The 23,077-nt window shown below is 44.9% G+C and overlaps 2 protein-coding genes and 1 long non-coding RNA gene across 3 annotated transcripts; all 3 read left to right on the top strand.

Annotated features, from left to right (window-relative positions):
- The first annotated feature begins 697 nt into the window (after positions 1-697).
- LOC133890829 (UDP-glycosyltransferase 91C1-like) lies at positions 698-7,984 on the top strand. The gene is made up of 2 exons (XM_062331413.1): positions 698-1,223; positions 6,810-7,984. Exons 1-2 carry the CDS (start codon positions 786-788, stop codon positions 7,833-7,835), a joined length of 1,464 nt encoding a protein of 487 aa, XP_062187397.1. The 5' UTR covers positions 698-785; the 3' UTR covers positions 7,836-7,984.
- A 6,415-nt stretch (positions 7,985-14,399) lies between these two features.
- LOC133891695 (uncharacterized) lies at positions 14,400-16,695 on the top strand. The gene is made up of 3 exons (XR_009904254.1): positions 14,400-14,946; positions 15,357-15,518; positions 16,460-16,695. It is a non-coding gene; the product is annotated as an uncharacterized LOC133891695 (long non-coding RNA).
- Positions 16,696-19,456: 2,761 nt separating this feature from the next.
- Positions 19,457-21,051, top strand: LOC133890050 (uncharacterized). Its single transcript, XM_062330491.1, has 4 exons — positions 19,457-19,606; positions 20,089-20,298; positions 20,410-20,584; positions 20,665-21,051. Exons 2-4 carry the CDS (start codon positions 20,155-20,157, stop codon positions 20,772-20,774), a joined length of 429 nt encoding a protein of 142 aa, XP_062186475.1. The 5' UTR covers positions 19,457-19,606; positions 20,089-20,154; the 3' UTR covers positions 20,775-21,051.
- Positions 21,052-23,077: the final 2,026 nt, after the last annotated feature.

The raw sequence follows: 23,077 nt of genomic DNA, 5'->3' as shown, positions 1-23,077 counted from the left end.
TCTTCTATTCTAGATGTTGCTCTGCCACGTCCAGGGTTAGTTCAGGGAGACTTTTCATGATCACTGACGATTGCAAGCGACTGCAAACCACTTCCTTGACCCCTTCCTGCGAGGGAATGAAGCAGGATTTCCAGCATTGCCACTTGCCTTCATTCACCCCTGCATAACCATGTAGGCTCGGACGGAGAGACAATTGACCTCTTAACCACAGCCGTCCGCGGGTATAATCTGCAGAAATATTAATTTATGTTCTGAAATCATGTACCACGTACTAATCAAACGAACAATTAAATAAAATCAATAAAATCTAGCATACACAATTTGCTCTTTTTCTTTCCAACATACAATATTGCTATCTTACCACGAGCAAAATTACAAACGAATGCATTAGCGCCACATGGACAAGACCTCACCTATCGTGAGGATAGGATCCTCTAACGTACTGTACGTTTGTTGACACATGAGATTCAGATTTGTATGTCAGCGGACGTGCAATAGCAGTCAGGGCGGAACCAGTCCTAGGTCAAGACCTGACCCATTCGAATTCGGTTTGGATCTAAAAATCTCTACTGTTTCTACAGTAATTTCAATGAAAATTTGGACTTATGACCCGGGCTGAAGCCCAGCTTATTATGGATCTGGGTCCGCCCCCAATAGCAGTGCAGTATGTCAGAGGATTGGTGTAAGGGATTGGTGGCATTTTGGTAATCTATAGCTGCGCCAGTGGTATTTTAGCCATGCGCTGATGTGCATGCATTGTCCAAGTCCAAGCTAGCTAAGCCATAATGACGGGGGACCAACAGCAGCAAGCCTCAGCTCCTCTCCACGCGGTGGTGTTCCCATGGCTGGCCTTCGGCCACCTCATCCCCTTCCTCGAGCTCTCCAAGCGCCTGGCGCGGCGGGGCCACGCCGTCACCTTCGTCTCCACGCCGAGGAACGTCGCCAGGCTCCCGCCGGTGCCCACGGGCCTGTCCGGCCGCGTCCGTCTCGTGGCCCTGCCGCTGCCGGCGGTGGACGGGCTGCCGGATGGCGCCGAGTCGACGGCCGACGTGCCTCCGGAGAAGGTCGAGCTCCTCAAGGCCGCCTTCGATGGCCTCGCCGCGCCCTTCGCGGACTTCCTCGACCGGAGCCGGGAGGGCGAGGCGGGGTTTGAGAGGAGGCCGGACTGGATCGTGCTCGACTTCGCGCACCACTGGCTCTTCCCCATCGCCGACCAGCACCAGGTGAGCCATCAGTCTACTCAGCTCCAATCGAATATTGTGACTTGTGAGACTGTTGGGTGTCTTCCCCAAGACAAGTAAAAACGACTACTCAGCTCTGCCATAATTTTTTTTTTTTGGCGAAGGAGCTCTGCCATAATTAGTGACTGATTAGGCCATTAATTGGATATGCATCACAAATCAATGGCATGGATCGATACGTTGTAAAAGGTAGTACTTAGTTTCTTTTAATATATTTTCTCCTTAAAAAATAGTAGACGTATTTTTTTTAAAATTCAATCTTTAAAGTTAAATTTTCATTAAGATTTTCTCACGAAATATATCATTTATAACTATAAGATATATATAATGTAAAATTATTTTAAATTATAAACGTAATTGTATAATTTTTATACAGTTGACGCTCATATAATTTGATTAAATATTAATTAAAATATATAAAATTTGATTTTTTTTAATACGTCTATTATTTTTGAACGAAAAGAGTAGTTTTTTGGCGAAAGGTTTCTCTCACCAGCTCCTTATTTTAGTAAGATAGGTGGGGAGTTGGAGAAAGAAAAACGATCACCATCAGCTTGTACTTTACACTCCAGTAGTATAAGAAAATACATCACCACACCTACCAATACATAATTTTACTTCTTTTTCACCTAAAGCATGATTATAAATTGGGGCCAACTAGCGCCCGGACGTCCAGTAGCAGTGCGCACTCGCATCGGATGCCCTCCCCTCCAGGAAAAAGACCGCCGCAACATATATTGTCAATGTTTGCAACATAGCCATCAAAGTTTGCAACAAAAGATGATTCGGTCTCAATAAGTAGTTGAATAAATCATGGTACCTCCAAGGAAAATCATTAGAAATCGGAGATACTGCTTCATTAAAAAAGGTACACTTGACAAAGTGGCGTAAACGTTTGAAACAAATCGATCTATTATGCCATATCAACTGCAACATGTTGGAAGTGCGTATGCAACAGTCAGAATCAACTTCTGCAAAAAAAAAGTGGGATCCGATCTTAAGAAAAAAGAAAAGGCAATGTCCTGAATCCTGATCTCTTCAAAAATTTCACTTAAATTTAAAATCGTTTTCATACATTTTGCAACTGAGAAACTTCTCCAAAAAGTTCAACAGAAATTTTGGAGTAGAAACATTGCAACATCCTAAAGAAATTACAAAGCTTGCAACATAAAATCCGTACACCTGCAGAAAAGGACGAAGTCGGGATGAAAATTGGTGAAACAAATTAGAACTACTAATGCAACAACCGGAGAATACAAATGCAACAAAATTTCGCAGTTGGTCTCACCTGTTGCAAAGTCCAAACAACCTATTTACCAAGTTATGTCACTACAATATTTGAAAATAGTAGCCGCAACATTTGAAATTAACTGATGCAACATTTCAAAACCAAGATTACAACAAAATCGAAAAGTGACATTTGTTGTGGAGGTCGCCCTGTATATGCAGGAGAGAGAGAGGATTCATCTATGCCTGTGACCGAACTTGGAGAAAGGAAGGTGGTTGTGAGATCATATGATGAAAAATTAGTTGAATGATGAAATTGACAAGGCAAAGTGATTTAGTATAATGATGTTAGAGCGATATTCATGAGTTTCTAAGCTGTTGCTTAAATATGCTAGTGTTAGCATAGTTGGCTTATACACTGGTGTTAGCGTAGTGATGATGCAATATACTCGTGTGAGTGGTTTTGCGTGGACTAATGATTGGGTCAAGTTGGGAAGAACTTGTATTCGGGAAAATTGGTTTGTTCATGCGTAGGTGTTGCTCGAGGGAGAACGTGGTCGATGATGGGATCGAAACTATGTTCGGGAGGAACTGAGGTTTGAAACTAGGTTCTAGTGATCAAAGATATCATGCGGAACGTTTAGGCTAGAGAACAGTGTACGTGAAGATAAGGTTGAAGGTGTGCGACTAGGCGTTACAGAAAGTGTAGACGTATGCTAGGTCGTGAGCAACCAGATGATGTGTTCGGATGATGGAGTCGTTCGAGTACATGGCGAGGTCGGACTGCAGTCTGACCGGTTGAAGAGTCCAGTCCCATAAGGAGTCGAGTGTGAGTCAGAGTCGGACTCAGGCACGAGTTGGATTCGGTTATGGGTGGACGTGTTTTGGTTCGTGCCTGTGCTGGATATGATAAGGAGTTAGATACGGCTGCACGTTGCATGTGTTGCATATGTGACCGTATAAGATTTGTTTTCAAACTAAGGTCGGTTTGGGAAGCTATATATTAAGAGGGTCTCGGTGTCTCGGTTGTGCAGCGCAAGGCAGAGCAGAACGACAAGAGCAGACCCAGAGTACTTAGACTTTAGATCTGTCTAGGGTTTGGAATTTTGTGAAAATCCTTGTTGGATGTTTTGGAGAGGCATCTTGTAAACTCATCTATGCAATGAAGAATCCAGTTTCGTAAGTTGATGAGTTGTTGATTCGATGTTTTCTTTTTGTTCTATATTCTGTGTGCACGGTTTTGGTTTTAGATTAGTGTTTTAACGAGTCTCATCTTGGTTTAATCCATCTAAAACCTTGCTAAGAATATCTAGTATTTAATCTGAGAAAATTCCGAGTTGTTTCTAGTTGATCTTGAGTAGCTTTTGATCAATTCCGACTAGGTTTCATCTACTCGATTCGGTTTGGTTTAGTCAACTCCAAATAGGCATAACTCTTGATCTACATATCCGATTGACTTGATTCTTATCAGAATAGTTTCGTATTTAAATCTAGTTTCTGTTGTCCAAATTTGAGAGCAATCGAATCTACGGATCTTACTCGACATCGTTTTTACTCGAGTGTTTGCAATCTGTTCTGAGTGAAATACCGAATTTAAGTCTGTTTTCGATTAGAGTGAATTATATTTTGAATTTGATTTTCGTAATCATTCACCCCTCTTATTGCCATATTAGAGTGTACTCGATCATACAGTGGTCGATCTACTTGATGGGATTGAGAGAGAGAAGGGGGATTGAGCGAGCGAGAGAAGGGGGATTGATGTGGGCCTGCATATGCATGGGCAGGGGACAGAGAAGGGTATTGATCTTTTTTTTTCCCTCAGGAGGGAGAGGTGGCGTAGGTCAATTGTGAATAGAGGATGGCAGTAGATATGGGAGTCGGTGGATATGGACGAGAAGGACCCACGTAGCATCCGACGGAAAAGAGTTCGCTCCGGATGCCCGAATACAAGCATTCCCGTTGTAAATTACACTAAACATGCATCTTTCATTTAAGTTTCAACGCAAACACTAACACACACAGACGGCTCAAAAAGCCTCGCCTCATATGGTTTTTGAGCCATTACAGTTATAGAGTCAGTGATAAAGACCGATTATCTCCGATGGGTAACTAGCCATCTGACATAAATCGTTATCTCTGACAATTTGACAATGGGACCGTTAGAGACAAGACATCAGTGATACTTGGTTCTAGAGCCTGAAAAAATACGTAAAAATAGTAAAATGTGCCAAAAAAAAATAAAAAAAATTGGACGATAGCTAGGTCACCCGGGCATCGCCCTAGTCACTCCCTATTTTTTTTTCTCACCATTTTCGTCAGTGCCTCACCGGAGAGTGAACTCAAGACTTCATGCCAGTGACCCAATCCTCTTACTAACTGAACTAGCTTGTGTTTCATGTCAGGGTTTTAGGATATATTTCTTTTAACTTGTTAGTACTACATTCACTTGGCGCTAAAATTTAAACACAAGAATGAATTTAAATCATACATTCACTTAGAGATTTAAACGAAACACCTAACTGCACAAACAGAAAAGAAATTAAACACAACAATGCTTGGAAATGTATATGAGGCATGTAGGTGGCATATTTACATAGCAAGTGCATTTAAACACAATATTGAATTTAAATGCAAGAATAACTTTAAACACAAGATAATTTAATTTAAGAATTAATCTTTTCATTATACACAAAAGAAGATAAGTACATGATTACCACATTTTAGCATATCACCACTACATTATCCTAGCTTTCTTCATCGGCACCATTGGCGCAACGGCTAACTGATCATTTCATGAATTTATACAAAAGAAAGATCAATTACTACAAAAGATCCGGATTACGCAAAATTCTCGATCCAAATCGTGAAAGGCTGCTAAATTCGCATTAGCATGCATCACCTACACTAACAGTACTAAACCTACTCTTGCCTATGCCTCTTCATTGGCCTACCACCGAGGCCGACAGAGTGACTGACTGATGGCGAAGAAGGTGCCCGAGTTGTCACCCTTTCCCGCACGGCCATCATGGCCATCGGCCTCGCCCTCCTCCTACTCCTCCTCACCAATGTCTCCCAGGCCCTCGGCGTCGCCCTCCGCACTGGTGTCATTGTTGCCGCCGACTTCCTCCTCCGGCTTTGAGTTACTGTTGACCTACTCCTCTATGGCAAGGCCGCCCTCCTCCTCCTCCTCTTCCTCCTCCTCGCCAGCATTCGTATCCTCCTCCTCCCAGCCTGGCGGGACTAGAGAGCCCTCCCACCAAAGGTCCTCGAGGTCATCACAGCCGGCCTCCCCCTCATCGATGGAGAGGTTGGAGATGGTCTCCTATGAGGAGACCTCCATGGACGCCTCCTCCTCCACTGATGACTCCACCGAGGGCCAACTAATTGGAGACCATAGTGGACCCACGTGCCAAGGGGAGGACAGAGCGGGCACCGGCAACATGGGAGCGGCGACGATCGGAGTGGCGGTGAAGCTCGCGGAGGCTGGATTGGGAGGAGAGAGGATGAATGCAAGTGGATTTGGGGCTTTTTGGGGAGGAGAGAGGGCGGAGCCGACCGGCTGGTGTGAACTTAAAGGAGCTGGCACGGGAAACTAAGCGTATGTATTTTCAATGGGTGGTTGGGGGAACCGTGCGTGACAAACTTGGCCCCTTGGTATCCCGCACAGTTCCAATGTGGAACCGTCTTTGATATTTGCTGGATGGTTTCACACATGAATCGTAGGGGATACTTTATTGTCTCTTACAACTCCAACAGTATGGCTTGTCTCGGACGACTTGCAACTAGGACTAATTATCTCACACAGTTCCAAAGAAACTGTCAGAGATAAAATATCTCATATGGCTGTTTTTGTTGTAGTGAAAGTTGAAAATTAACATCTACATTAATTCTTTATGAAGTTTTATACAACAAGGGGTATTTTAATTACTTTCACGAAACCTTGAGATTCATACCATAGCTTTGTACTACCGTACCATCCAATTGGCTTTACGATTTGTGTTGAAGCTTTATAAGCTGAACAGATAGTTGGAGAGGGTCGTTTCACACCAATACGTATCTCAGACATTTCTCAATGTATAAGTATGTTGTTTGTATTCTATTTTTATTGGGCTGTAGTTGATGTTACCACTCAACGAGCACAAAGAACAAACAGTAGGATCGAACTACAGCAACGTTAAATTTCAGTACTGTCAAGCATCCTTAAGAAAATCAAGCGCCCCATTAATTTTCAGCACTTCCCGTAAGATTTCCATGAAAGTTATGTCCTTTCAACTGCGCATTTAGGTCTGCAATTCAAGGTTACTAACGCCGTACTTGTTTGTTTTCCATTACCAATTCAAGATTCCCTGCGCGATGTTCCTCATCGTCACGGGCACCATGCTCGCGTACAGCGGCCCACGTTGGGAGAACGTCGCCCATCCCCGCGTCACCGCCGACGATTTCATGCCCACGCCGAGGTGGTTCCCGTCTCCATCTTCCCTCGCCTACCGCCGTCACGAGGCCGCCTGGATGGCCGCCGCCTTCCAGCCTAACGCGTCTGGCATCTCCGACATGGAGCGCTTCTGGCTGACCGAGCAGCACTGCCGCCTTCTCGTGTTCCGCAGCTGCCTGGAGGTCGAGCCCCTGGTGTTCTCCCTGCTCGCCCACCTCTACCGCAAGCCTGCAGTCCCGGCCGGCCTCCTACTGCCGGACCCGGCCGACGACGGTGACCATGACAATGGCATCGGCGTGGCGCGTTCAGGTGCGTTACAGTGGCTCGATGAGCAGCCTCCGGGGAGCGTCCTGTACGTCGCCCTCGGCAGCGAGGCGCCGGTAACGGAGGAGAGCGTCCACGAGCTCGCCTTGGGGCTCGAGCTCTCAGGGGTGCGCTTCCTGTGGGCACTACGGCGGCCGAGCGGCGCCACTGGCACCGGCACGTCGCCGCTGCTGCCAGACGGGTTCGAGGCGCGGACGCGCGGGCGCGGCGCCGTGTGCACGGGCTGGGTGCCGCAGGTGCGGTTGCTCGCGCACGTGGCGGTGGGCGCGTTCCTGACGCACTGCGGGTGGGGCTCCGTCGCCGAGAACCTCCGGTTTGGCCACCCGCTGGTCATGCTGCCGTTCGTCGTCGACCAGGGCCTGATCGCGCGGATGATGGCCGAGCGGGGCGTCGGCGTGGAGGTGGCGCGCCGCGACGATGGGTCGTTTGGCAGGGACGACGTCGCCGCGTCCGTGACGCTCGTGATGCTGGAGGAGGAGGGGAAGGTGCTCGCGCTCAACGCGAAGAGGCTTAAGGAGGTGGTCGTTGGCGACGAAGGTGGCCGGCAGGAGCGGTACGTCGACGAGCTCGTGGACTGCTTGCAGCGTCACAGCTTCACAGGGTTTGACTAGCCGCCAACCCGTACATTCGTACAGGCTAGACATACATTTGTCTTTTATAATTTGTACTGCTAATAATTGAACTATGGTATTGCTCTATTTTCCAAGCCCTATCGCGGTTCATGGAAATATATAAGATTGGATTCGCAGTGTTCTCCTCAGTCTAGTTTATTATAATTTGGCCTCATCGATTCAGTCTCTTCAATCTATTTCCTTTTGCAATGATTTAGTGAATTCAGATTTTTTATTGTTAAGAGTCCATCTTCTGACATTGGGATCGTGCCTGGTATTTTGGCCATTGGCTACCGCTAGTTGTTACAAAAATCTGATGTGTGCTACAATTTTCTCCTTGAAAACTGGTCGGTGTCTGTTCTTTGCATATGCTGAAAGAATCCGTATATTTTTTGGATAGTAAATGCTGCAAGGATCTCGAGGGCTATCAAAAGCCACAGTGTACTGGGGGTGCAGCCGCTCAAATTCTTGCCTTGAGCTGCATGCTTTTGACCATGCTTCTCCTCTTCTGATGGTGATGCTCCTACTCCCTGTAACAATGGCGCCCTGCGTTCTTTTTTTATATATATATAAATGAGGACAGACACGACCCACACACATCACACTCACACACTATACACGCACATGCGTGCGCATTCACTAAAGACGTATTTGAGAGTCCTAGACTTTCAGTGTGTGAGCACGCACATCCTACTTAACACGCACGCGTGTGCGTACCCTAGCCCGGGACCTATCCCGGACATAGGCGAGCAGCTGCGTCGAGCAAAGCTCGAACGCAGGTGGGCTCGGTCGCACACCTGGTGACCATGCCACCCAAGCTAACGCTCGGTCTCATGACGCCCTGCGTTCTTGTCGCAGGGTACGGCTGCAGCACCTCTCACCCACGATACGCAGATGTCGACACTAGCGGTCCTGCTGCCGCCGTCGATAAGCTGAAGGTGATCGAGTACGGCAGCGGGTATCCCATCACGCACGCGTGCCCGGGCGGGACAATCTAGGTCCAGTTATTCGAGTAACAGTCATGGCGAACGCAGAACGGGTCCATCAACAACGTGTGGAGCTGCGCATGGTGGGAAAAGCGTGCAATATAGTATTAGGCCCTATTTATTTAGGTTTTTGTTGGCTTCTGCTTCTCAGAAGCCAAGAAGCTGAAACAAACAGTCTGCTTTTGCTGGTTTTTGGATGTGGTTTTTTAGAAGAAAAACAGTCTTTACTACTATAGAAGCCTAAAAAAACAGAAGTAAGTCGGAATATACTTGTACTAGAAGCAGGTTTATGGAGAAGCAATCGTTTGTAGAAATCCAAATAAACAGGAACTTAATAAGTCCGGTAGGGTTGGACGTAAATTAGTGTCAGTTACAGACTAAGAGAAAAACTATTGTTGCCAAAACTCTGCATGTTTGGAAACCTATAGGACTTTTTTTTTTTGGATTGGAACCTATAGATCTCGCAGGGAGATATAAATTAGGGGACTTTTTAGGAAACAATTTGGTTGACACATCTTTTTATCTCAACTATGATATTTTGATCCCATGGCAGTAGACAGGTAAAGGATAGATTTGTTAATCCGGACCATTATAACGCGGTCCCTCGGTGGATAGACGGCCAAATATTTTTCTTTTTCTCTGACTAACGTGAGAATTTCCTCAGAGCCCATGATGAGTAGAAGTATAGATTTTGATCCTATGGCAATAGACAGCTAAAGGATAGATTCGTTAATCCGGACCATTATAACTTGGTCTCACGGTGAGAATTTCCTCAAACTCCTATGCTATGTGCATGGACAATTGTGGTGTTGGTTTCTTTTTTCCTCATGCATGTGTATATAATGTGATAGTAAAGATTGTGTTTATGTATGAGGTGCATCCACATGATGATGTGTGTACTGAAAGATCAATGATCTTAGCGTTTGATCAATATGATTTTGTTGATGAATGTCAACATAGTTAATGGGACTAATATTGTTTGCTAGTATGTAAGGTTTAGTCTTATGAATATGGTGAACTTGGGGTTCCAAACATCTCATAGGGATGATCATCAAGGTCAAAGATAAGTTTCATGAAGATATAAGGGCCTATTGTTTACACAATTGATAATGGTATTGAAAGCATCACTTGTGTAGATAGGTTTGTTTTCTTTGGTCATATTATAAAGAAGGGTTTGGTTTTAATAACTTTGTCTAGTGTCTTTAGGATATCTATCTAGTAGGTGATAAACATTAGGTTTGGCTAGCTCTAATAGACTAGTGGAAGACCTAAGACATAAAAAAAAGAAAAACCAAAAGGATCGGGACTTGAGATGGATTGAATTAGACAATACCCATGTGAAATACAAGTCACTGTATCATACGGTGGGGCACCGTAACATGTGGTGGGTAAAAACAGAAGACACCAGAAGTTTTCCAAAGTCACTGTATCATACGGTGGGCACAATACTGCGAGATAGAGAGTTTGCCAATGTGGTGCCTGAGAAGATCAATTCACTGTATCATATGGTGGGGAGGTCACCATATCATACAGTAGTAGTACGAGGTCACCGTACTATCAGACAAAGAGTTTGTGGCTTGAAAACTAAAGGCCATCATATCATAGGATGGAGTCACTGTACCATACGGTGGGTCAACGTATCATACGGTGAGGTACTGACAGACCTTAAAGGTCAAATTTCTGACCGTTGGAAGTAGACCACCTTATCATACGGTGCTAGGTACTGTAGTATATTGTAATACCTTGGCCCATTAGTATTCTGGTTTCAGGTCACGTGGCCCAAGTGTTCTGGTTTGGTGGTATTAGTACTACCTTGGTAGTTTTCATAGGTCCAGGTTAGCTTATAAGTTTTTGTGGTCTAAACATAGCACCTCCAGATTAACCTTTTTACACGAAGTGAGAACGAAAGTGTAAGAGAAGTGTTATGCGTACGTGGGCCTGCCCCACATGTGGGCTTAGTTAGAAGCATATTTTGGACGCGGGGGTGTTACAGGTGGTATCAAAGCATCAACCCTCGCTACACAAGTGCGAGCATGTCGGCCCGTGGAGGGGACATGGTACAACCGTGGCACTGAGAGGAGATTCTGGGTATTTACCCTATCGTTAATGCGGTAAGCTGCCAAGGGCATCAACCCTGAGGGGGAAGAGTGTAATACTCATGCCCATTAGTCTTCTGTTTTGGCCCATGTGGCCCAAAGTGTTTTGGTTTGGTGGGATTAGTACCACCTTAGTAGTTTAGATAGATTCAGGCTAGCTTATAAGTCTTTGTGTTCCAAACATAGCACCTCTGGATTAACCCTTTTACACTAAATGAGGACAAAAGTTTAAGAGAGGTACTATGCGTACATGGGCCCACCCCACAAGTGGGTTGAGCTAGAAGCAGATTTTGGACGCCATGTGTTACACATATGGTGGGGTCATCGTATCATACAGTGACTAGAGTTTTTGCAGCCCGAGCTCCAAAGGCTAGTTTGTGGTCTTAGGGATATAAATACTCCACCCCTTGGCCATTTGAGGTTTCTGAAACTCTAGGAAAGTCACTCACTCATCCTAGAGAGTTTGATAGCCACCTTTAAGTTGAAGTTGAAGATCAAGGCAACTAGCACAAGATTAAGGACTTGATTATTGCTATTTTAGGTCTAGTGTGCATCTAGCTAGGTGGTTAGCCTAGAGTTGGACCAAGTGAGTGATCCACACTTGTTGCTTTTGGTGTTTGCCTACACCTAGACGGCTTGGCAACAGTGAGTCTTGCGAGACTGTCCAAACAGTTTTGTGGAGCAGCCGCGAGCATTGTGAGCAGGATGAGTGGCCCGAGCCGTATCGGTTGAGCATTACCTTAGTGAAGACAACTATGTGCATCCGGGTACACCTTGTAGCAATGTGTGGGTAGCTTTGAAGGATACAGCCATGGAGTTATCCGACCGGGGATTTTGTCCCTTGCAAAGCGCTCCAATGTGGACTAGTGGTGAGAGGCAACTCATCGATACCATAAAAAAAAGTCATCGTGCTAAGTTTGCGCTCTCTATCTCATTTGCATTCCGCACTTATTTATTGCACCATTTTCTTTCCGCATTTACCTTTCTTAGAACTTTCATATGTAGTTTGTAAGATTGGAACTTAGGTGCAAAACTTTGTTGGGATAGAGTAGCCACACTAGATAAACCTATAGCATGTTTAGGTAGATATTGATTTAGGTTTATCCTATTGAATTGAGCCGAATAGTTTTTATAATCCCTAATTTACCCCCCCCCCCTCCTCTAAGGGCATCACCGGTCTTTACAATTGATATCAGAGCATACGGCTCACATTTGGACATTTTAGGCTTCACTGCCTAGTGAGAAGTGATGTCCGGGGATGGAATGGATGTTGGTAGGGCCCCTCACTTTGACGGCACGAATTTCCCCAATTGGAAGATCCTCATGTGTTGTTATCTTGATGCCAAAGTATTAGATGTTTGGAGGGTAGTAGATGTCAGCATGAAGTCCATTCATAGGCCTAATAATCCTACAAAAACTGATATGGATGAGTTGCAATTCAATGTGTTGGGGGAATGGTACCAAGTCAGCACCTTTTGTTGACTTCGGCCACATCAGCCTACCCCAAATATGAAGTGGCAACGCTAACATTTCTACGGAGTTATCTTCACTATGTTCTGTAGGTACAAGCCAAAGGGCATGTGACGAAAGACAAGAAGCCCGTAGGCTCAAACAACAGTCTCAAAGGGTGATGCGAAGCAGGGGGCCTGGAGGGTCACGGGATACGAAGCAAAGTCCCAGAACCCAGAGGGCAGTTGAACATGAAGTGACGACCAGTGGGAGAAGCCCGAAGGATCACCTCGAGCGAAGAGGAACCGAAGGGGTCAAGGCCGGGGCTCGGTCCGAAGGGAGTCGCTATTAGAGCCGAAGGGTAGCGTGACACGTGTCCTTAATAGCGAGACACGTGGGTCTTGTTGAGCTAGGGTTTTGTAATTGTGCGTAGACCATAATGCCCAGGAATATTCCTGGATTATTCCTAGGATCAGGAGGAATATTCCTGGGGATGGAAGGGCACTAATGTAATGTAACCAAGAGTGGTTGGGGGCATGGCTATAAATACCCCTACCCCATTGATGTAATGGGTGAACTATTTAGACGTAATTAATACCAGTTCATTGTGTTGAGATTGAGATCCCAACATTTGGCACCCTCCATGGGGATCAAACATAACCAGCCATGCCACCGAGAACTAGGATATCGAAGGCGAGGTAGGAGGAAGAGCCTGAAGGTGATCCTTCAGGCCAGGAGCGGAGAGCTGAGGTCGAGGGGGGCGAAGGGGGCCTTCCTAACCCTGAATCCCAAAGGGGCCATGACCTTGAAATGCAAGGAGGCCAGGAGCACGAAGCCCGGGGAACCCAGGAGTCTGAGAGTCTAGAGGCTGAGGCGGCAAGCAGAGGAAACTGCAAAGCTGGTGCAAGATCTCATGGAGGAGCTCAAATCCCTACACCAGTCAATGGCTTCGCAGCAGGGAGCATCGGGGGGACGCAGGGACCCAGAGCCCTCTCTGGGCCAGGGTTCGGGAGAGCCAGTCTGGACGCGAGCGGTGGATGCCAATTCACCGATGTCCCTGGGCTTGCAGATGCGGCCCTAGCCTCTGGGATTCAAGATGCCTCGTCTCCACTTGTACAGTGGTGAGACGGATCTGAGAGAGTTTGTGATGAGTTTCGAAGCGGGAGTGGAATTCGCTGGGGGAGATGACTCAACGATGGCAAGGCCTTCGTCTTGGCCATCAAGGGGGTAGCGCTCTCGTGGTACACTTCGCTACCCCTGGGGAAGATTTATGTGAGAACTATCCAAATCGCACTCGGCTTAACAAAATTGGGCCGGCCGTCTATAATGATGAGAGCTAGCACACACCCGTCATTCGACGTGCCATGTCCTAACACACATCTAAAGACGTCCATCGCAGCCACTAATTCGATTAAAACGAATGCAATTCCGGTAGTCCCGGTATGTGCTCACATGCCCAAGATCAACACACATACCTTTATAACAAGCATATCATCTCAAGATATAATAAAGAGCAAGTGATTAAATTACGTTACATGCCTTAGATGATATTACACGTCCATAATTTAAGTGCTATAAGCTGAAACTAAAGGACTGAGAGCTACATCACACACTACGTAAGAAATCAATATTAGTGACACCTAATTAGTGACGCCCGATTAGACCTTGTCACTAATGACCCATTAGTGATGGGTCTAGTGACAAGGCATTACTAATGTCACCCCAGGCTAGGACTCGTATCAGACCCGTCACTAATGATACTAATGATAGATCATTAGTGATGGGTAAGAAAATCACCCGTCACTAATGATAACAGTGACAGGTCACTTGACAAGCCGTCACTAATAACTTGATCATTAGTAACGGGTATTCGTTATCACCCATCACTAATGATCAACTGGTCAGGAACCAGCACTCCAGCAGCTCCCCAACGCGTCGACAAATGAAAACTTGGGCCTGGGCCACTATGGCCTTTGAGCTGGCCCAGAAGAGAGGTGCGCCCTCACGCGGATAAAAGATCTCCCTGCCCAACCACGGTTAGGGTTTCCCCTACCTCTCCTCACTGTTGCGCCACCGCGCACTCCTCTTTGGGGGCGGCGGTCAGTCACCACCACCAGCATGCGACGGAGGCTATGGGAGGGCAGCATCACAGGTGAAGGAGGGTCAGCCGTGACTCCGGTCGACATGGCGCTGTGAAGACCCATGGTTACATCAACTACCTCATTGATAGTGATGGCAGCAAGCTCGTCTTCGGTCTTATCCCTAACGCTGGCACCATCCACGCCCACGGCGAGGAGATCGTCAAGATCCCTGTCTTGCTCATCTTTGACGACATCAAGAGCATCTACAAGGACATCCAACCCGGGAGCATGATCCCCTACCTCATCCGCATGGTCCTTCTCGTCAACATCCCCATCATCGGTCAGATCAAGATCCCGCTCGAGAGGACCGATGAGATCCCCGTCCCCTACTTTGACCTCGGACTCAGCATGCTCCAGTACGAGATGTGGCTCGCCGACGACAGCATCGCCGATGACAGCGGAAGGAAGAGACGCTCGAGGAGGTGCTCTTGAGGCACAGGTTAGCCTCTTCTTTGCTCCATGCCTTGATTCCTTACTCTTCTGTTGCGCTGTGGATTGGGTGATAAAGCTTGTGTTTTCATGCTATTTTCCGTGAGGTTTTCGTTACTTATGTTGACGATTTATGTGTTTCTCTCGTTCAGATTATACGTCTCACAAGAAAAAGTTCTTCCTTTTAGTCTTTTGGAAGAATTTAGGATTGTAGGTTAGTAACGCATAAATCATCGAAGTTCTAACTTATAGGCCGGGCCGGTTCATTAGATTTGTCATCTTGGTACAGCTGTGGATAGTGAATTGCTAGAAGATGTCTCAATGTTTTGATGATTGGTGGTGCCTAATGCCCATTGTTAGCACTCTGGTTTCATATGAATACGGTTCTGTTTGATACAATGTGTGTTATCTCATCTCTAGGTACATATGCTATATGTGATTGATGCTAGATGACTGCAAATTGGTAGTAGCGAAGTTCATTTTTGTCAGACATATGCCAGATTGCATTTACTCCGCATTGCTTGGATAATGGGAAAGATAACCAAACGGTCCGATTTTGAGCCAACCAGTCTAAATGAAAAGGTGTTAGTAAAGAACATTTGAATAATCGTTTTTTATTTAATTAAATGTATTAAAATCACATCAATGTGATCTAGAAAATATAACATGATGTATGAACTACTTTGTGAAGCGGTAAGTGTGAGGGTTTGGTGCTTCGGATTGTGATGGTGTGAGGGACCCTTGGTTGAAAATAGAACATGATGTATCAAACATGCTTCTGCTGCCTATTGTTTGATTCATCTTCTATGATGTGTACTCGTTACTCATATTTGTGTACTAGATCAGTTTAGTCCTGTTTAACTAGAATTCCAGTAGAAGAAATAGCTTAAGCACAAGCATGGACCTTTAAATTTTAGGTGTCTTACCAAGCTAAATTTTTTTCGACTATGTGAAAGCATAGCAGAACTTACTAGGCCTTTGATTTCCGACTGTTCTAGTATAGGATGGATACTATAAGTAGTTGCAAAAAAAATGACCTATTTAACCTGCCCTTGTAACCATTCCATGCATCTCTTGTGTTGAAAAGCTCAATCAGTTTTACCCTAATAAACCTCTAGACAAGCCAAAGAAATTTTACAAGTACTAGTTTGAACTTGTTACGCTAGAAATTCACGTTTAGATTAGAAATTCTGGTATCTCTACTGCAGATAATTCAGTGTATGCTCGAATTCTTGCTTCTGTCAAACTTAGGATACCATTGTTCTGTTTCATAATACAATATGATGGGGAAAATGCAAGAAGAAATGTAGTCCACGCAACTACCATGTCTATAACACATTGGATTAGTCATATCAAATAGATTAGTGGGAGCTAAGTTGCCTTTTTTTTAATACTATAGAAATAAATTGGGTTGCTCTCCACATCATTGCCATCCTTCCGATACAAGGCTATACTCTTTGCAATACCATTCTTGTGTCCTGGAACCTTGCTAACCTCTGTATCTGAACCACCTGTTTTTGCAGGATTAAAGTGCTGCTGTAAGAGAACAGCCAAGATAGTGAAGCAAGGAGAATGTCGTGTGTGGATTGTCCACATGTGCGCTTGCTGCTAGTCGAGCTCTTGCTTTAGTTCTTGATGTCTTGTTTGATTACCGATCTGATGTGTGAACCTCCTCTGCGTCCTATGCTTCATTGTGCACTGGTGTTCAAATTAGTACATGATTGGTTTTCATATCTTTGTTTAGTAAGTGCATGAGGAAAAAAATATAGGCCATTTCCTGTTTTTTTTTCAAGTGCTCATTAGTGACGAGTCTGAACCCAACCCATCACTGATGTATAGCCATCAGTGACGGGTCTGGATCCATACCCGTCACTAATATATGTCATTAGTAACGGGTGCAGACCTGTCACTAATGTGTCCACATTAGTGACGTGTTTGGAGTGACATGGATTTTACCCGTCACTAATGATGGTTATCACCTGTCACTAATAAGCTATTTTGACGTAGTGACAAGTTCAAGCTCTCAATTCACAAAACACATTGCTAGATGATTATATTACAAGTCAAGTTCTTCATCTAACAATTAAACGTCTACGCGTAGCGGAAAGATAACTAAAACAACAAAAGACCGGCGGCGTCATTGCCCTAAGGCACCACCGGGGTTAGCTCGAGAAGGACGTCACTACTCTTGCCCTTCGCAGAAGCCGGCGGGCACAAAGTAGCCGTACATGAGCTCATCCACACCTACAAAAACTCAACAATAGCATCGTGAATACGAAGTTACTAGCAAAACTTATACAATATGGGTATATAATATTTCCGACTCGAAGTATTATGCATTTGGATGAAGTAGCAAGAATATGCCACAAGGTTAAGTTGTTTTATGCGAAGAGCAATTTAATCAACAAATGATTATGAACATCTAGCATTTATCAATGTATACACTATCTCCACATGACCTCAAGTGCATAAACATAGCCAACATGTAAACATGACCTTCTCAAAATAAGAACATAGAGAACTATCTCAACTCATCCCACATATAACCACATATGCTCTTCTTAACATAAGACATAAATGAACCACCTCATTTCATCCCACATACGACCATGCCACAAATACCAAATGGAACTCTACGATGATGTCTCGTGAGCATTAAGCTTGCTCATAACTGAGAGCACGGCAATCCGAATTGATTTTTACACCCTGCAGGGGAGTACATCTTTATCCACACAACACGAGACCACCCTCCATACAACCTATCGGTTGCAAGCGATGATTCATGTGACAACCATTCATGTACTCACCCTAAACCTTTATTCCCATGCTCGAGTATGTGGAGGCCACCTAGTTCTACTCGTAGAGCAACCTCAGATGCCTCTTACAAGCTCACTTGCTCACATCATGGGCGCATGAGTTAAATGAACACGGCGGCTTATGATACTTGGCTCATCCTTTCCCTATTCGGATATGTGGAAGTACGGAAAAGTGCTTAAGTCAACAGTGCCAACGAACGGTGCTTAATCGATGCAAATAGTCTATGGCACCCGGGTCCCTCTCCCGATCTACCCCTAACACCACCCGCATCTTGTCTCATCCTCACGATCTCATCATCCCAACAACATTATTTTAGTAAACAACAGTTTAAGCCCTAAGTTCGTGAACGATGGGCGATCCACCGCACAACTTCTACCGGTGACCTATGCATGCTAAGCATATCGCATCAACTTTTAAATTGGACATTAGCAAGTGACACCCAGGTTACAAGGATCAAGATAGCAACAATATCAATGTAAGGACATGTGCAGCGAATAGGTTCTACCCACAATCCCAGCATCAACTCGCTAAAATATGCATATACGATACATAGCAATAACTAGCAAAAATATATCCACCATCATGTATAAAAATAAGGTGAAAGATGTATAGATGCTTGCCTTGGTGCTAGCTTGACAATCAAGATCAACCACAAGTTCCACCATAAGAATACCCGTCACTCTCCAGTTCGTCGATCGCTAAAAGAATGAAAATGCATCGCAATTAACATGGTGAAATGCTATGAAATATGCTCCAAGGTTCATGACTATGTGGAGATGTAGTACACCGAGTTATGAATACAATGTCACAAGAATTATGGAAAGTCCTATTGATGAAAACATCTTAGTGGCATCGGAAGTTCCGATGGGTTATATCGGAAGTTCCGATCAGTCCGACTATCCAAAAATTGGAAACATTAGGTTCACGGGTTCGCTAAATTCTATTTAACCGGAAGTTCCGGTGTTTTGGTTAGAAGTTCCGATCAGGATCAGGGTCGAAACCTCTGGTTCTTACGAAAATGGGGTTCTCAGGTTGGCGGATTTGTATTTAATCGAAAGTTCCGATCCAAAATGTTGGAACATCCTATGGAATTACTACACCTAAGTTTGCATAGATCATCCTGCGGTTCATTCTCCATGTCGAAGCTATTTCTGCAGGATTATGTGATTGCACTAGTGCATGGATTCCAGGTTTTATTGACCAATCAAACAAGTTAAACTTACATGTGCTTATTCTAATTTATCTCCCTCTTAGTGGCTCTTTTGCAACAAGGGCAAGGTCGAGCTCGGCTAACATGATGTTGCAGCAAGAATGTATAAGTCATACTCAAACTACGTGTGCAACCAATGCAACCAATTCTTTGGGATTCTAGGAAACTCACCTCGCTGTTCTTGTCAACGGTGGTGACCAGTGGTTGGGAAAAACCACAGGAAGTAGCTGCGTCAAGGGGAAAAGACCACGGTAGCTGCAATGCGCATCATCCACCGAAAACGAAAGGTAAAATTTGCGGTGAGACATTGTACTTTCGTGCCCTTTGCTATTGCACACCTATGTTTCATGAATTAGCCGATGGACACTATAAAATTGTGGCTATTTGGATGAGAGAAATTTTTGTAAATGACGCTAAATGCCCTTGGCTCTCTTTCTCTCCCTCACTCTGCTGGACACCACACCCTCCCTGCTGCTCCCCCTGCCCCTGAACGTCCACCCATTGCTGTTGCTGTTGCTTGACGCAAGGAAGAAGGAGGAAGGAGGAAGGGGAAGGCAGCAAGGAAGAAGAAGGGGAAAGAAGGAGGAAGAAGAGAGGGAAGAGAAGGGGATTCCGCTGGGGATCCTCACTGTGGTGCTACAAGGTATGGATTCAAGTATTTCCCCATCTGTTTGTCTGCGATTTGATGTTTAGCCCGTCGTTTTAGAGGTGTTTTAGTTGGGGGAATCATCTATGTATGCACAGCATGTGTTTCCTGGAATTTCAGAACTGGCAGTTTCTATTAGGGTGATGTTTTTTGTTGCCAAGATGATTTTTCCTCTAAAACCTGATAATACAAAAGTTGTAGGGGATTCAGAGATCTATTTGTTCGTGAAATTTCACGATTTTAGCCCAAGTGGTTTAGGAGTTATGGATTTTTTAAGTTGGCTGTCAGGTTCTGATGTTGTGTGGAACAGTAATAGATCTATTCAGTTTTCGATCACTTTAGAGGCCGAACCAGTTTCTCCAATGTGAAGTAAAGATATAGAGAGTATAAAATTCTACATGCCCGTGAATTTTCAGAAATTTTAGCCACACGGTTTGGGAGATATGACTGTCTGAAGTCGACTATCTGTTCTGTTTCAGTTCTCAAAATTTCAGTTGGAGCAGTGCTGTTTCAGTTGCCGAACCCCCTGCTGTCCCTCCCTCTCCATGGTCCTGCCTGCTCAAGGAAGCATGGAAGCTCCAGAAGTCCCGTGCTTCGAAGCACCGGAAGTCCCATGCTTGGAAGCTCCGGGACTCCCATCCATGGAAGCGCTCTCGAAGCCCATGAATTGGTCATGGGTGCCAAAAGGGTATGCATGCATGTGCTGTCAAATTGTCATGGGTTGCACAAATTAGGTTACTTTTGCTCTAATTTCTTCGATTATAGCCGATTGATTGTTGATTTTCTTCCTATTTTTTTGGATGGACCCTATGACAGTATGTAGAGTTGCCGTGTCCGTAGGACCTTATGTTGAGATGTGTGATGATGGCAGCCAAGAATATCGTGTTACCAACAAATTTCGGATAGTTGTGGGTAGAGGTACTACCAATGTGAATGATTTATTGGTTGCTCTGGCGGTTGAGGAAACACTAGGAGGTAAGTCATGCTCCATAGTTATTCTCAAGTTCAGTTTTGTGGTTCAATGAATAAATCTGTTCTCTGTTACATTTCTCCAGTCGTCGGAGGCAACTGGAAGATGCGGGCAGTGCTTCTTCAGTTAGGCAATTGGAGTTTGGAGGCAATGCTACTTCTCCACCTAATGCCAAAGGGAAAGCACAAAAGCTGAAGCCATTGAAGAGAAAGACAACTTCTGATTGACACAAGATATATGTGTTGTTTTGATCATATCTTGTTCACACTATTAGTCTGTGTACGTGGTGATGTTTGTGCCAAACTTGCAAGGCTAATATGTGATATTAATTTCTGCCAGACTAGTAAGGCTAAGATGTGATGCTTATTTGTGATGTTTATGCCAGACTTGGGCTAAATTCGATCAATATTTTGTGATGTTCTCTCCATGCATATATGCATGGAAATTAAGGCAGCTATCAGTGGTAACAGACTATATACATGCAAATTTATCATTCTCCATATTCAAAACTGCATGTTACATATTTTTTTATGAAAATAAATCAGTTACAATGCTCAGGCAGCATAGATACGCCACTTTCAAGAGTGAAAAATGGTCCCGTCAAGATAAAAATGCTGCTACAAGCCCAAAGGGCACAATAGTCCTTTCACGAGCACTCTCTCACCAAAAATCATAGGATATAGTACTTTAATGGTTGCAGTGTCCTGCTGCGAAGAATCACAATTTTAAAGTGTCCATCGGCTAATTCATGAAAGTTGGGTGTGAAATAGCAAAGCTCACAAATGTCCAGTGTCCCACAGCAAATTTTGCCAAAATGAAATAGGGGTTGGCCTGCATCGGTGGTGGAGCTCGGCGTGCAGCAGCTCCACAGTTGCTCGATGTTCCTTCAAGCTGAAACAATGCAGCCCTCTTCTCCTTCTCGATCTTCCTCAATCCACCATGCATGCAGCCACGACTTAGATGGAATGGAAGCTTAGGTACTTGGGAAGGCAATAATGTAGCATGCAAGGGTTGATTTTGGGAGTTTTGGGTGGGATTTGGAGGGGGAGAGGAGAGGTGTTGAGGGAGAGCCGCTTCCCTCTTTGGGGCTGGATGAGAGAGTGAGAGGGAGAGTGTGAGAGAGAGTGAGAGTGGGTGACCGGTTGAAGAAGATGGCCAGCCCTTGTGGCCCCACTAAACAGTGCCCTTTTTCCTTTTCCCCCATTTTCCTTTCTCTCTCTCTATTAAAGCAAACCATTGCTTTAATCCTCCAAAAATTCTAAGGATTCTTGTACAACAACTATAATTCGAGATGAACCCATTTGAATTGGATTCGCCCTCATAGCCTATGTGGAATTTAAACTAAAATTCTCCAAATTTTGTTACTTTCATAACTTTTAGCAATTTTTAAGGCATCGATTAAATTCCCTAAAATCTGGAAAAATTTACTAACAATCATCTTAAGTGATGCACTAATTTCTAAAAAAATTCTAGCCCTAGGTTGTATGGTGAATTTGTTAGTTCCTTTATAAAGATTCATTTCGCCTTGTTTTTAACATTTCTTGTGAATTTCCAATTTTTAACTCAATTCAACTTAACCAATGCTCATCAATAGCTCAAAAATTAAACATGATGCTCATGAATGCTCAATGACATAAATATGCATTTTGGGATGTGACAATTTACTCTTGGGAGCAGCTCCGCGAAGCTCTTTTCTCACATTTCCAAGGAAATTACACCGCTCCAGTTATGGTGGGAGATCTATTCGCAGTGAAGCAGAAGGATGGTGAGAGTTTGAAGGAGTACATGCACCGCTTCATGCGTGTGAAGTGCTAGGCGAAGGGCTTGAGCGATGACACGGTGATCGACGCGTCTCGACAAGGGCTTCGGCAGGGGGCGCTAGCATCACGCCTGGCCCGGAAGCTAGTCAAGAATGTTGACGATCTCTTCACCAAGATGGAGAAATATTCAAGGGCAGAGGAGGACGAGTCCCGGACGCATTCCGACCTCTGCCCCTCATAACCCAAGCACCCCAAGTCCAACGACGAAGACAAGCACTGCAGGTCCAGGGATGAAGGCAAATCACAGAGGAGGGAGAGAGAGGATCAGCCGAAAGAACACCATTGTTCCCTAGGAAAGCAGAAAGGGTAAAATAGGCATCATTTTTCTCAGTCAAGGGGGTAGAAAAGGAATGTGTCCAGCATCGAGGAAGGAAAGGAAAGAGGACAACCAAAGGAAAGAGGAGGAGCCAGGGGCCGAGGGCGTGGAGGCTGTCGTACGAGAGCTTTGTACTGTATGGTTCATGGTGAGGATGCCGGGCACATGACGAAGGTGTGCCCGCACGTGGTTGCATTGAAGGAGGGCCTACACAAGCAAACCGCGGGATCATCTAGTTCAAGCCAGGCCCCTGACCATCGGACAATATACCACGTGGAGACTCCCAAGACTAATGGGGAATCACAGTACTCGCGGGCCTTCGGGGTGCCACCTTCGGCTCCCCATCTAGTATATCATCCTTC

This window comes from Phragmites australis, chromosome 14 (genome assembly GCF_958298935.1).
Source record: "Phragmites australis chromosome 14, lpPhrAust1.1, whole genome shotgun sequence".
NCBI lineage: Eukaryota > Viridiplantae > Streptophyta > Magnoliopsida > Poales > Poaceae > Phragmites > Phragmites australis.
Note: the sequence above shows the minus strand (reverse complement) of the source record. Positions and strands in the feature narration are given on the sequence as shown.

Coding starts and splice junctions, on each gene's coding strand:
- LOC133890829 (XM_062331413.1), top strand. CDS start 786: ATGACGGGGGACCAACAGCAGCAAGCCTCAGCTCCTCTCCACGCGGTG. Junction 1,224..6,809: donor CCATCGCCGACCAGCACCAG/GTGAGCCATCAG, acceptor TACCAATTCAAG/ATTCCCTGCGCGATGTTCCT.
- LOC133890050 (XM_062330491.1), top strand. CDS start 20,155: ATGGTCCTGCCTGCTCAAGGAAGCATGGAAGCTCCAGAAGTCCCGTGC. Junction 20,299..20,409: donor GGTCATGGGTGCCAAAAGGG/TATGCATGCATG, acceptor CTATTTTTTTGG/ATGGACCCTATGACAGTATG. Junction 20,585..20,664: donor GGTTGAGGAAACACTAGGAG/GTAAGTCATGCT, acceptor ACATTTCTCCAG/TCGTCGGAGGCAACTGGAAG.